Consider the following 13,290-nt stretch of genomic DNA (forward strand, 5'->3'; position numbering starts at 1 on the left):
TGAATTAACTATTAGCTAAAAGTTCCAAAAAATGTATCTCTTTTTCTTGCAACAACTCATAGATATCCTGTTTTATATCATGCCTGCAAACTCCAGACGATACTATCACTAATCCCAGGTCATCCCCTTCATCTAAGCACCTCTGCAGAGATATAAGAGCCACCCTTTTATCTTGTTAATGATATTCAATGGGTCCAGAACAAAGGAGGTAGAAAGAGGACACTAGCATCAAACATTTATCCTATAGGACACATGTCATCTAATGTCTCCTATGAAGACTTTATTAAAAATAAGCCTGGGAAAAACAGTGTGTTTCTTTCTTCTGTACATCCTCTCAGTGGTATCATATCTGCATGCGCGATGATTATCTGCAATCATGAGGAAAATTACATCTTGGATGAAGCCACCATGTTCAAGACTTCTGTTCTATTCTGATAAATTCTCTAAATTTCATCTAAGGAAAATAGCTCTTTTATTTTTTGAGGAACGAACTGTCTGAACATCCCATAAATATTAATCCCGAAGGCTTCATCATTGAGGATGTTGAAATAACCTACTCTTTCCTAGCACAAACTTGAACATATTATTATGCCATTTGATGAAATTAAACGTAGTGTGAATGATGTTGATGGTAAAAAAGGTATTATCACAGGCAGTTCTGAGTAATCAATAAATTATCAGAGATGATACAATCATTACAGAGAAGACTCCCTAACAAAGAGTTTTCTCAAGCTCACCTTTATGTCCTTGTTCCTCAGACTGTAGATGAAAGGATTCATCATTTGGGGCACCACAATGTACATAACTGAGGCGACTGCCGTTTTTGTCGAGGACTCTGTAAATAAAGAACTTACATACACACCAACACCTGTCCCATAGAATAATGAGACAACTGACAGGTGAGACCCACAGGTGGAAAACAATTTATACTTCCCACTAGATGATGGAATTCTCAAAACAGAGGAGACAATTTGGGTGTAAGAGAATATGATCCCAAACAGAGGAACCCCCACCAAAATGGAAGCCACAGAGTATACGAGGATGTTATTAATGAGGGTGCTGGAGCAGGCAATCTCAAGGAGCTGAGAAAGATCACAGAAAATCTGAGGGATTTCCAGGTCTGTGCAGAAAGACAGATGCAAAATCATCAGACTGTGCAGCAGGGCAACCAATATACTAGCTAGCAAGGAAAGCAGCATGAGCAGGCCACAGAAGCAGGGATTCATGATGACTGTGTACCTCAGTGGGGAACAAATGGCCACATAGCGGTCATAGGCCATTGCTGCTAGGAGAAAATTTTCAAAAGCACAAAAAGCTATGACAAAGAACATCTGGCTGAGGCAGCCTGCAAAAGTGATGGTCTGATTCTGTGTGAGGATGCTCACCAACATCTTTGGGATGGTAGTTGTGCTTAAACAGATGTCAGTAAAGGAGAGATGGGAGAGAAAGAAGTACATGGGTGTGTGCAGGTGGGAGTCAGAGATGACAGCCCAGACCATGAGCAGGTTTCCAAGGACAGTGACCAGGTATACCATCAGGAACAGGCCAAAAATGATGGGCTGGAGTTCTGGATCATCTGTGAGTCCCAGGAGAATGAACTCTGCAGTGACTGTGTGGTTTCTGGGTGCTGTACCATTGATGCCTCTGATGGAAAGATCAAGAAAAACACAGTTAGATGTGTGTTCCCGAAAACTTCCACTGCAGCAGAAACAGTGGACGCGGACTCGCTCTTGTGCAAAGGAGTAGAAGAATAAAGGGAACATCAAAAGCCGACCTTCTGGGTTTTTTTTTTTTGTTCTTCTAAAAAAGGAAAAACTACCTTTACTTATAAAGGACTAGAAGGTATAATTTTATTATTATTCCCCATATCTACGTTTACATGTTCACTTAAATTTTTATCTATTTAAAAACAAAATGATAAACTTTGGTGGACCATGATTAGTAAACCTGGGACACTCTGTCATTCCCTAGAGATAAGAGACATACATTAGTGATAACATTAAGATACTTTAAGAATGAAGATGAGATGTTGTTAGGTGCCATCAAATCAGTTTCAACTCATACTGATCCCTGCACTACTGAAGACAACACAGTACAGTCCTGGACCATCTTCCTAATTGCTCAGATCATGAGCCTGGGTTTTCTCCCTCTGTTTCAATGTATTTTGTAACCCTAAAATTCTAGCAAACATCATGAAATTTTGTTCACATAAAACGGGTACTTCTAGGTCTGTACAGAAAGACAGATTCACCATGGTTTGAAAAGCTTTGGCTGTTTTGAATTTAGGGCACAGTAAGAGACAGAGACAACTTGTGACTTCTTTGACACCCATGTAAAGTTACAAAGAAACTTGACCAGAACATTGTGAACAAACAAAATTTCCATGAGAGTCCTGCTCCAATTTTTACCCATATTGACTTTAATTACAGGCACGTATTCTTGGGTTTCCCTGTAGTTAAAAACTTGCCTTACTTGCAAAACATAAACTAATGGACTTCAGGTTACCTGGCTGGCATACTCGAGGATGAGTGGCTGACATCTACTCTGGACGTAGACAAGAGGAGGTCTTTCCTCAGGAAAGACAGCAAGTCTGTGTGAAGCACTATGACATTCCTGGGCAAAAAAGATCATCTCTGGCTATATGGTCATGTATTATCCCTCCTTTCCGGGAAAGAAGTCTTTAAGAGTAATGTCATGCAGGTGCTATTTACAGTTTTTATATCCCTGGAGGATCAATATCCAAAGGTCCTCATTAAGCCAACACATGTATTCTCTCTTTCATCCTGGGACAGTGTATATTGCTAATTCTGTAACATTGTGAGGTCAGTTCAACCTTATTTGACCCTGTTCTTATTTCTGGACTGCTTTTGCATCACATATGTTATAAATATGGACCCACAATTATTTTCTTGGTCGAAGTACAATTTTCTATTTAGATAAACAAAGAATTCTCTCTTGATCAATGGTCTCATAAAATGCAAATTAAATATTAGTTGGGGAAGTGCATTCAAATGTTTGAGTATTTAGAAAATAGGTTTATAAATATTCCGATCTCTCTCACTGCCACTGAGTTGATGCTGACTCATGGTAAGTGTGTGACTTCCCCTGTGCATTTCTAATACTGCAACTGGACATTTAATAAAAATGGCTCCAGCAACACCACTATTAGGCATATACCCTAAAGAAATAAAGACATAACATGAGTGGAGGTGTGTGTTCCCATGTTCATAGCAGCACAGTTCACAATAGCTGGATATGAGAATCAACCCAAATATGCAACTGTGCAAGGATGGATACAGAAATGATGGTACCTATACACAATGGAATAGTATGCACCCCTACAAAACAACTATGAAAACAAGAAACACCACATGACAGCAAAGGACCTGAAACCATTATTTTGAGTGAAGTAAGTCAATCACAAAAGTACAAGTACTGTAGAATAAACACCAATTAACAAATCTGAGGAATCAATTTCTGAACAAATGGAGAGAAGGCTGCCTACAGAAGGAAAGCTCATTGCCCTTCTATGCAGTTCAGAAGAATCAGCGAGAAGGAAGAGGCCCCACCCTGAAAGGGGTCCTCCTTTAAGAAGGAGAATTGGTGGACGACCATCCATTTGAGGACATACAACATGGAAACAAGCCGGGAGCAATTCGATGAGCCCCCGCAGCAATGGAAGATTTCCAGAAATTCAAGCCAACATCAAGATAGGGAATCTATCTACATCATGGAGGAGACACTGATATTGTTGGTGAGTATGGTGGGTATTTGGGGGAAAATTCACCTCAGAGCTCGAAGGGATCCTAATCAGTAAGTGAATGGAACCTAGAGGGACAATAGTGCAGATTGTATTTTCCTGGGCGCACACTGTGCATATGTTTCTAACCAAACTCTAGTGAATCACTCCATGGGCTAATCACCATGATGATCATGGAAGCTGGACCTTGCAGGCAGCACAGCAAATGCTGGGGCTACACCTAAAGGACTTAACCTAGAGGCCCTGCTGAGTGAGCTGAACCTGCCTCTAGTCTGCCTGCACCCTTGGAATGAGGATTGGGTACTTTGATAGGAGAGGAAGCAGAGAGTGGCTGCCACAGCACGGTGGAAGTGGCCATTACTGGACCCTGAAGGAACCCCCAGCTCAGTGGGTGTTTAAGAAACGGGACCCAGGATCACCATACATGTTGTACCTATATGCCCATCTTTCATTGAGCAAGGATCTGCTTTAGGAAGGATTATTCCAGAAGTTCTCCGCTGCCATCAGTCCCCATATTGAAGATCAGCAGATCCCGATCTAAGGGGAGATCAACTCTTGAAGGCAAAAACTCATGTGTTGCAGCTCAAGGTGGAACTAATCTCAATTAGACTCCTCACACTGACATTGTCTGCAGTGCTGGGTCCTTGGGACAAGTGATGATGACAATAATGCAATAGACTGATACCACAGGGGGTGATGGGCAACGCTGTATCTGTTTCTGTTGTTGTTTATATGGGGTTTTGCTTTCTTACTTGTAGCTTTAAGCCTACGTATTCCTTTCTTTCTTTCTTTCTTTCTTTCTTTCTTTCTTTCTTTCTTTCTTTCTTTCTTTCTTGTTCTGTTTACTTGGTTGCCGGTTGTCTTAGACTTGTTATGTATACTTTTGATCTAAAATGATTCTCATGTTGTCATATTACTACCACAAAAGTAAATTTAAGACATCCAGTCTCCAGGGAAAAATTAATGGAATCTGGGTTCCTACTTAATTGTAGCCCTAATTCAAGAATAGTTAGTTCTGATCAAATGGTCCTGCTTGATACTAACCTTCATAAAATGATCACTGACTATAATGATGCTACAACAAAGCGTGGTGAAGTAAGTAGATGGTGCCCAGCTATCAACCTGAATAGTGCCTGGGGTCTGATTGGTATGTATTCTAAAAAGTAGCCATCTAAGCAAAGAGTCAACCATGCCAAAAAGGAAGAAGCACACTATCTTTTATGATCCAAAGATAACATTTACAACGTTTGAATATGACAAAGAGGAAGTATCAGTGCTAAAATTTGGAAACTCAATTTGTAGAAGGCTGTGGCGTACAGTGGGAGCACAAAGCACATCTGCAGTTTCTAGTCTGACTGAGTCCATGGCAGATCCCCTCCAGACCCAGACTAGAGTTCCAAACAGCCTTACTATCAGGTCTTTGCAATCTTGATTATGCTGGATTGAACTCGATACTTGACCAGTTGACCACCTTGTAGCGCCCAACCTCTATTTATTTGGGTGCAGGTATCTCTTAGATGTTCCACGGCAGAAATTTCTTCTCAGGCTCCTGGAGAGTTGATAGGGATCTTACACTTCCCACACATTGTTTGCTTTTTTGGTATTATAGTAATATAATCTTATCCCTACCACCTGAGTATGATTTGTTTCTCATTGTCTTCTGCTGGGTTTACCAGATGTGAAGCAGAGAGGAGTGGAGGTATAATGAAAATAACTGATACAAGGTCATGGGGAATGCAGGGGTGAGGGGTTGGCAATAGGGAAGGACAGGGGATTTCAGGAGTAAACAATGAAAGTGGGAGGGGGAAGGGAGCACTGGAACTCATCGTGATTGCACCACTCATTTTAATGGTGATTTAACCATGGATGCTGGTGGGGGAGATACTCTAAGATAGACGTGGTGCTGATTGTACAGCTCCCCTTGATGTGATTGAAATGTTCAATTGTATGATACATACATTATTTCCTATTTAAAATGTTGGGGGGGAAAGAGACTAGTGCTTGGTAAATTCATTCTAGGTCTCAGCATCAGCTGTCATCAAGTTTCAATATCAATATTACAATTTTATTTTCTCATTGGAGTATATTGATACCTGATAGCATTGCTAGTTATCCATTGAGCTACTAATTACATGGTCGGCAATTTGAAGTCAGCATCTGCTCAGGGCAACAAAGGTGAGGGTTTTTACTAATATAAAAATTTACAGCTACATAAACTGACCGGACCAGTTCTAACAATTTCTTTAGAATGAATATGAATCAGAATCCATTAAAAGCTGCTTTTTTATATCCCTCTCTGGAGTTTAAAAATGTTATTTCAGTAATTGAGAGATATTTCAGCATTATGTGTGGGAAAGCTATTGGAATTTAGTAATACTTCATATAATCTCAGGCACTAATATGATGTGGTAATTACCTATGTTCAGGTCAAGTCAACTTGACAAGTAATGTGCAGATGGGAATTTTAGCCTGTTAACCAGGTCTCAGCCTAATGATCCCTTCAGGAGGTGTAAGTGAGATAAATGGCTCACTGGAGGCCATCTCTCTCTGTGTGCTTCACCTTCTGTTGGTGAGCTAGTTTGCAGAGACCTGCCAGAGCCTTGTGAAGCTTCACCTCCATTGGATCCACAAGACCCTTCATCCACTGACCTGTGATCTTCCTGCATTCTGCATGATTGCATGTAGCTGCATGAGTATGAAGAGGGATTGATGGACTAGTATCGAGCTTATGGACTTGATTTGGGCTAGGATGCTTTCTGGACATTCATTTATCTGTGATGTCAAGATCTTTCTTACACATATATAGGTGTCATTGTATTAGTTTCTCTAGGTAATCCGGTCCAACACATAAGCTCAAAAAATTAATAGACATGCATTGGAAGGATTTAGAAGAAGGGAGCACAACAACGTGGGGAAATAGTCCTGAAACTGGTTACTTTCTCCCTGGTCTCTAGATTTTCTTGCAGGTGCAGATGTACTATCACACATAGTATCCACATGGAGAAAACTTGTTGTCTTTCTTGGACATATTGTTACTACATTTTCAATGAAGACCTGGAAAAACGCCTCTGGTAGAGTATTAGATGGTTGCTCCCCAAAGCTATTTTTACATTCAGTATTTTGGAACATGTTTATGTCACTGATATGTTAAAGGGTGACTGCTAGCTTAATTCAATAAATTATATTTTTAGAAGAGATTATGCTTATGATCCTGGTAGGTCTACTTACTATCGTGTATATTCTTGTAAAGTGGACATAGCAGAAAACACAGGAACTAGGAAAAGCAACAAAACCACAGAGGGAAATATTGGGATCATAGGGACACAGTCCATGGACCAGCTGGAGCCCATAACTGTCCCTGAAGCTCAAGAGACAATAGTTGACAAAAGCTGCTACCTTTGTTTGTGATTTACAGAATGCTGATATCTGTGGCAATAAATTTTTTAAGTAGTCAACTTTGTAGTAGTTTTATATAGCTGCCAAAGAAACTAGTAGACATTTTAATTGGCAGTATCCTTCTTATTTTGATTTTTTATATGGGTAAATGAAAAACTTAGAATGTATTTCCACTGGAATGTTAACCAGAACCAGTAGAAATATTTAATAGACTATCTGCCAAGTAGCACACATTCAATAAAATACATCTCATTTGGTTGGGTTCCATTTACAAGAGTTATTTGTTTTAGCACACTGGTTGTTTGGTGAATCAATAAAGATTAGATTGCCAAAAATGAAACCCAATATGATAGAATAAAACTGGCCTAGTTACAATGTAAAATGTAATCCCAAATTCATTAGATTTCTGTAATGAAAGTGAGGCCACTGACTGAGAAGAAATGGGATCTTGAAATGTGGGAGGGGACATATAGGCAGATATCCAGGGATGTGTCCACACTGAATCCTGAAATTCCACTGCAGCACTTGTGCCAACAGATCCAGCCCTCTTACCTCTGATGGATGCGATGAACCCAGGAGTGTCAGATGATTCTGTGATATCACCTCTGATTTTGCGTGGGTCTATTCTTGGGCATCATGTGGGATAGATGCTTTCCTTGACATTATTGAGTGTGTTCAAGCACTACCCCTAGCTCTTATTTTTACACCTAGACCTGTAAAGATAGAAACTAACTGACACTGAGTCTATTTTGATTGATAATATCCTTATAAGGCACTTTAGTAGAACTAACCCTGTGAGTTTCTGAGACTGAGACTGTGTGGGAGTAGAAAGCACAGTCTTTCACTGCTGACCTTGTAGTTGGCAGCTCAACAAGTAACTGCTATGACACTGAGCATTAAGTCCCCAAAAGGCCCAAAGGTGACATAGGAATTGGGAGACTACACTCCAAATGAACAACTTGATATTGCTGATAGATAAACTCAACCGTGAGAAATACACAAAACTGGCTAGTAAGGACATAGGAGAATGCGCCACGGAACATAAAGTGGAATAAGTCTAAGTTCATTTTTGTTGGTCCACTAACCACAAATGTTTCACTCAAGGTTACCATTAAGAGATTGAAAGTTAACCCTATAACTTATTTATGAAGCTTAGAATATGTGGTAGATAACCCACTACCAAGTTAAAGAACAAGACTTGCCTCTACATACTCTAAATCAAGCTTAGGTACATTGGCATGTTATTTTGAATTTAGAGGTTAGATTCCAAGACCCACACATGGAATGGACAGTAGACACGTTGTATACTACAGCCCTAGGAAACAAGTTCATGAAGAGAGTCCTACCATTCTTGAAGACTATGTGGTTATGTAAGCCAAAATTGATGTTGGAAGCTGCCTGATTTTAAGACCCCTAAGTGCAATGTGCTGATTGGAAACCTTGGGGGTGAGTGCCAAATGCATTAGAGAATAAAGACAAGGCTAGGTGCGGTTACTGGAGGGTGCAGCAGAGTCAAAGCTTACAAGCTAATCACTGCCATTGAGTCCATTCTGACTCATAGTAATCCTCACTAGACTGGTGGGTTCACACTGCTGACCTGGGCAATAGCTGCTCAATTGGTTGTGACATGGGTTTTTTTCAGACGTAGTTGATTTAAAATAGAACACCCTAACATTTGTTCTCCATTTTGATCTTTTAAAAAAATATTTTCGGTTCTGTCAATTGCCAATTCTCTCCACTTTATTTTTATATTCTTGTGAATATTTTTGTATTAGTTTTTGTATGTTTTCTATTTATGAAATCTGAGCTAGGTAAATCTATAGAGACAGTAACTGATTTTATGATTTCTTAGAGGTATTTCAGGGGCAGTTCGGGGGAAATGTGGAGCTAATAGCAATTAGTATAAGCAGGAAACAATTTTTCTAAAATTAGTTTTGATGAGGATTCTATACCACTTTTAAATATGGTTGAGCTACTTAATTGTATGAACTATTAAAAATAAAAATATCTATCTAAAAGACTATTTTTAAGAAAAGAACCACACATGATCCACCTCTCATTATTGATTAAATTGCAGCGTTTCCTTTGAATAAAAACGTTATTTGGCTGTTTTAAAGCGAAATTTATTATCTCCCAGTCTTCAAGGTTCTAAATCAGAGACTAGGTAGCAGCAGCAGGCGTGTGAAAGCTGAAAGGCCTTGAGGAGAATGCGTGCATTGCCTCTGCCAGCTGCAGGATGAGCTTGGGGCTCCAGGAACTCCCAGGTCTCTGACCATATGACCCGGATGTTCCTCTGTGGGCTCTGGTTGCCTCCTACTTTTCGCCATATTTTCTGTAGTGCCTATGTTATTTCTTCTGAAAAGACTTTTTCACCAATAAGGTAACAATCACGTAAAAAAAGATGTGTCATAGAGTGAAGAAATAACTGAAAGGTGAGAGCAACCTGCAGAGGAAGCTGTGGACTTTCCCCCAGGTAATGGCATCCTCAGTGTGGAGGATGCAGTTTTAGCGTGAAGAGAATGAGATCCCAGACAAAGGACCCCCACCCCAAATGCCACCCGGAACACAGGACAACGTGTTATCAACATGGGCGCTGACACAGGCCAGGATTCCTGTCTGAGCAAACTCACTGTGGAACTCTGGGAAGAGCAAGTTTGTGCAGAGGATACTTCAAAAGTCATCACACTAGAGATAAGGGCATCTGTCATAGTAATGGCCAAGGGCAGTAGAGTAAGTGGAGCACACACGCAGGACTCCATGATGCCGTGTACCTCAGTGGGTGACATGTGGCCATGATGCAGACATGATAACCATTTCTGCAAGAAGAAAAGTCTCAAGCAAAGTCAAAATCAGGACAAATCTAATCTGGTTGACGCATCTTATGTAAGTGCTGCTCAGATCTATCAGGGCATTTGTTCATTATCAATTTGGTGATGGTAGTGGTTCTTATACAAATGTCATTAAAGCGCAATATGGAGAGAAAGTAGCACACGGGGTGAGCATATGGTAGTCATAGGTGACAGTCAGAACAATGAACAGATTTCCAAATACAGTTAGCAGATACATGGTCATGAACATGTTAAAGAGGAGAGGCAGTAGTCCTGGATCTTCTGTTAGTCCAAGGAGAAAGAACTTTGAAACATATGTTTGGTTTCTGCAGTCTGTATTAATGGATCTGATTGAAAACATTGAATGACAAGACAATTGAATGTATGGTCGACCGACTTCTAGCTGTAGCAACACCATGGGAGGCAGGTATTATCTTGAAGAAGGATGAAGAGGAACCGAGGTAAATCCTCCAGAAAGAAAGGTCTGTTGTCATCTCAGGAAAGATGGTCACATATTCCACACTCTCAAAAGGCATGAAGGAGCCAAGTTTGCAGTGAGTTACATGTTGGGCTGCCAACTGGAAGGTCAACAGTTCAACTCCACCATCCACTCAGTGGGGGGAAGCCCGTGCTCTCTAGTCTTGTAAAGGGTACCAGTCTTCTTAGAAATCCACAGTGGTCATTCTCCCCTGTGCTATAGGATACACATGAGCCAGTATAGACTCAATGGCAGTGAGATTGATTGGACAAAGCAAGAACGTCTAAGTGAGATGTCACAGGGTTTGTACAGGCTTTGTATCCCTGAGGTCTAAATATGCCACATTTCTTTTTCTTGTTTGTTGTTATCGAGTAGCTTCCAATGCAGCCTGACTCTGTGAAATACCAAATGAAGCACTTCACTGTCTGGCACCATCCTCACAATGGCTCCTATGATTGAGCCCGTGGATGCCACCCCTGTGTCAATTCACCTTCGTGAGGGCCTGCCTCTTTTCTTCCACCTCTCCACTTTAAGAGACATGATGTCCTTCTCTGGCGAATGCTCTTTCCTGGCCATATTGCCAAAGGCTGTAAAAGGAAGTTGTGCCCAAAGGCTGTAAAAGGAAGTTGTGCCATCCTTGCCTCCAAGGAACACTCTGGCCTTGCTTTTTCCAAGACAGATCTCTTCGTCCTGTCAGCAGTCAATGGCTCTTTCCATATTCTCCTCCAGTGCTCTAATTCAAATGCATAAGCTTTCCTTGGGTCTTCCTTATTCAATACCCAAGAGATTTCCCCCTGTCATTGGTCCTTGCAACACACTGGAGGTGTGCAGTTCCCCAATTCTAGTCTGGATTACGTATTCCTGATCTCGGAGCTAACGAGGGAAGCTGCCTGGCCAAGCCGCAGGGACAGAGCTCTGCAGAGCTAGCCTGGGGCTGATATGAGCACAAGTACACTTGATTCTCAGCCCAATCCAGGAGAGAGCCAGTCCAAATCATTCACAGTAATATTGCCCTGATATTAGGTACCGCGCCATCTAGCATAATGCCCAAGGAAAACTGGACTGGGCAACCTGGGCCGGTGTCAATACTGAATGAGCTTACTCTCCAAACAAGCTGGGGGAGCTCCAACCCCACTGGGCATATCTAACCACTCCTCCCTGAGGTCAGACCTGCATGGCCCTATCTTCAGTGTCCTGAAAGCATGGCTATTTTCAAGCATGTTTGACCCTTTCTGTGTTGAAAGAAAGCATACAGCTGACCCGCTAGCAAGGTATTAGCATAACAATGGGAGCAGAAACTTCATCACAGGTTTCCCACTGGGAATTTATGCAGAACACAGGGCCCAAAATGAGACTTTTGAGTTCAGAGGCTGCTACTAACAGACACTAGACAGGCTGAGCTACCAATCACTCAGCTATCAGATCACATGAGCCCCTGGTCAGCACCCCAAGCCACTCACATAAACAACCAGCTCTCTGAGTAGGTTACTGCCTTATCCCACCCCCCTAGACCCATGTAACCACATACAGAATTCCAAAAATTCAAACCTATCTCCTCTGACCTGAGCCACTGACAATATTTTCCTTAAAGATAAATAACCTAAATCTCAGGAATACAGGAATGAAATTCTACCAGGCCAAATGATTCCCTCAGCCTTAATCTCAAACCTACCCTTCCATCCTAAAAGACCATAGGAATGTAAAAGAACGTACTACCAGACACTGTCACCACCTGTTCAAAAAAATCTGTGCCTCATAGTCCTCATTTTCCCAGGGCAAGGTCTAGACCCCAGCTTTCCCGTGTTGGCACTGATGTTGCTGTGAATTTTCCCTTTCCCTTTCCCTAATCCTCTTTAACATTAGAGCTCCAAGAGGCCTCTTTCAAGGATCTTGTAAATCACAGCTAGAGAATCACCTCCAACTCATAGCAGCCTTAGAGGGCAGAATACAACTGCCCTATGAGATTCCGTGGCATAAATCTCCACTGCAGCACATGCCCTCTTTCTTTTCTGATGGAGGAGCTAGTGGGCTCAACTCACTGAGCTTACGGTCAGCAGCTCATCTTCTAGGCCCCTTTGCCAACAGAGCTCCTTAAAGTTCATAGAGTAATCATGTTATAAATCAGGAATTTTAATTTAAGTAGGGACACATATGAATAGTTTCATTGGTAATGAGAAAGTATATTAGTACGTTCTAACTTGCACAACACTCTGATTTCACATCTATACTTTATAATTCATTGCAATGCCCACATTGTCCCCAGAGACAAAATTCATGATTACAGTGTATATTACGGAAGTTAACAGGTGGCCATGCATGTCAAAAATGATGCAGTCGTTTGATATGCACAAGTTACAAAGATCTTTCTTGGTTGTTAATAAATGTCCACCACCAATTTCTGTCCTTTTGTCATCCTGTGGTGTCTTGTGCATTATTGTGATGTTTGAAGCTAGGACAGTGCTATTTCAAATGCCAGCCAGGCCTCCCAAAGTGAACAAGTTTCAGCAGAGCTTCTAGGACAAAGGCAGACAACAAAGAAGGATTTGGCTCCCAGCTTTGGAGGAAGAAGCCACTGAAAACTTAGGCGTCGCTTCGAAGTATTGCCAGATACTGAAAGTCTAAACAAAGGAAGGTACAGTGGCAACATTCAGGGTTAGTGAAGGAGAAGACAACCCAAAACAAGATGAATTGACACAGTGGCTTCAAGAATGGGCTCAATTAGCTTATAGCATCAATAGTGCATTTAGTGCGGGACCAAACCTTGTTATGTCTAGTGTAATAGGGCAGTCATGATCAAAGCTGACTCAGTGGAACGTAACAATGGTAAA

At 41.2% G+C, this 13,290-nt stretch overlaps 1 protein-coding gene across 1 annotated transcript; it reads right to left on the reverse strand.

Moving 5' to 3' along the window:
- Nucleotides 1-695: 695 nt before the first annotated feature.
- On the reverse strand, nt 696-1,763 carry LOC142459483 (olfactory receptor 7G2-like). The gene has a single exon (XM_075561525.1). The coding sequence runs from the start codon at nt 1,761-1,763 to the stop codon at nt 696-698; it is 1,068 nt and encodes a 355-aa protein (XP_075417640.1).
- Between the last annotated feature and the right edge of the window lie 11,527 nt (nt 1,764-13,290).

Source organism: Tenrec ecaudatus, chromosome 1 (genome assembly GCF_050624435.1).
Source record: "Tenrec ecaudatus isolate mTenEca1 chromosome 1, mTenEca1.hap1, whole genome shotgun sequence".
NCBI classification, from domain to species: domain Eukaryota; kingdom Metazoa; phylum Chordata; class Mammalia; order Afrosoricida; family Tenrecidae; genus Tenrec; species Tenrec ecaudatus.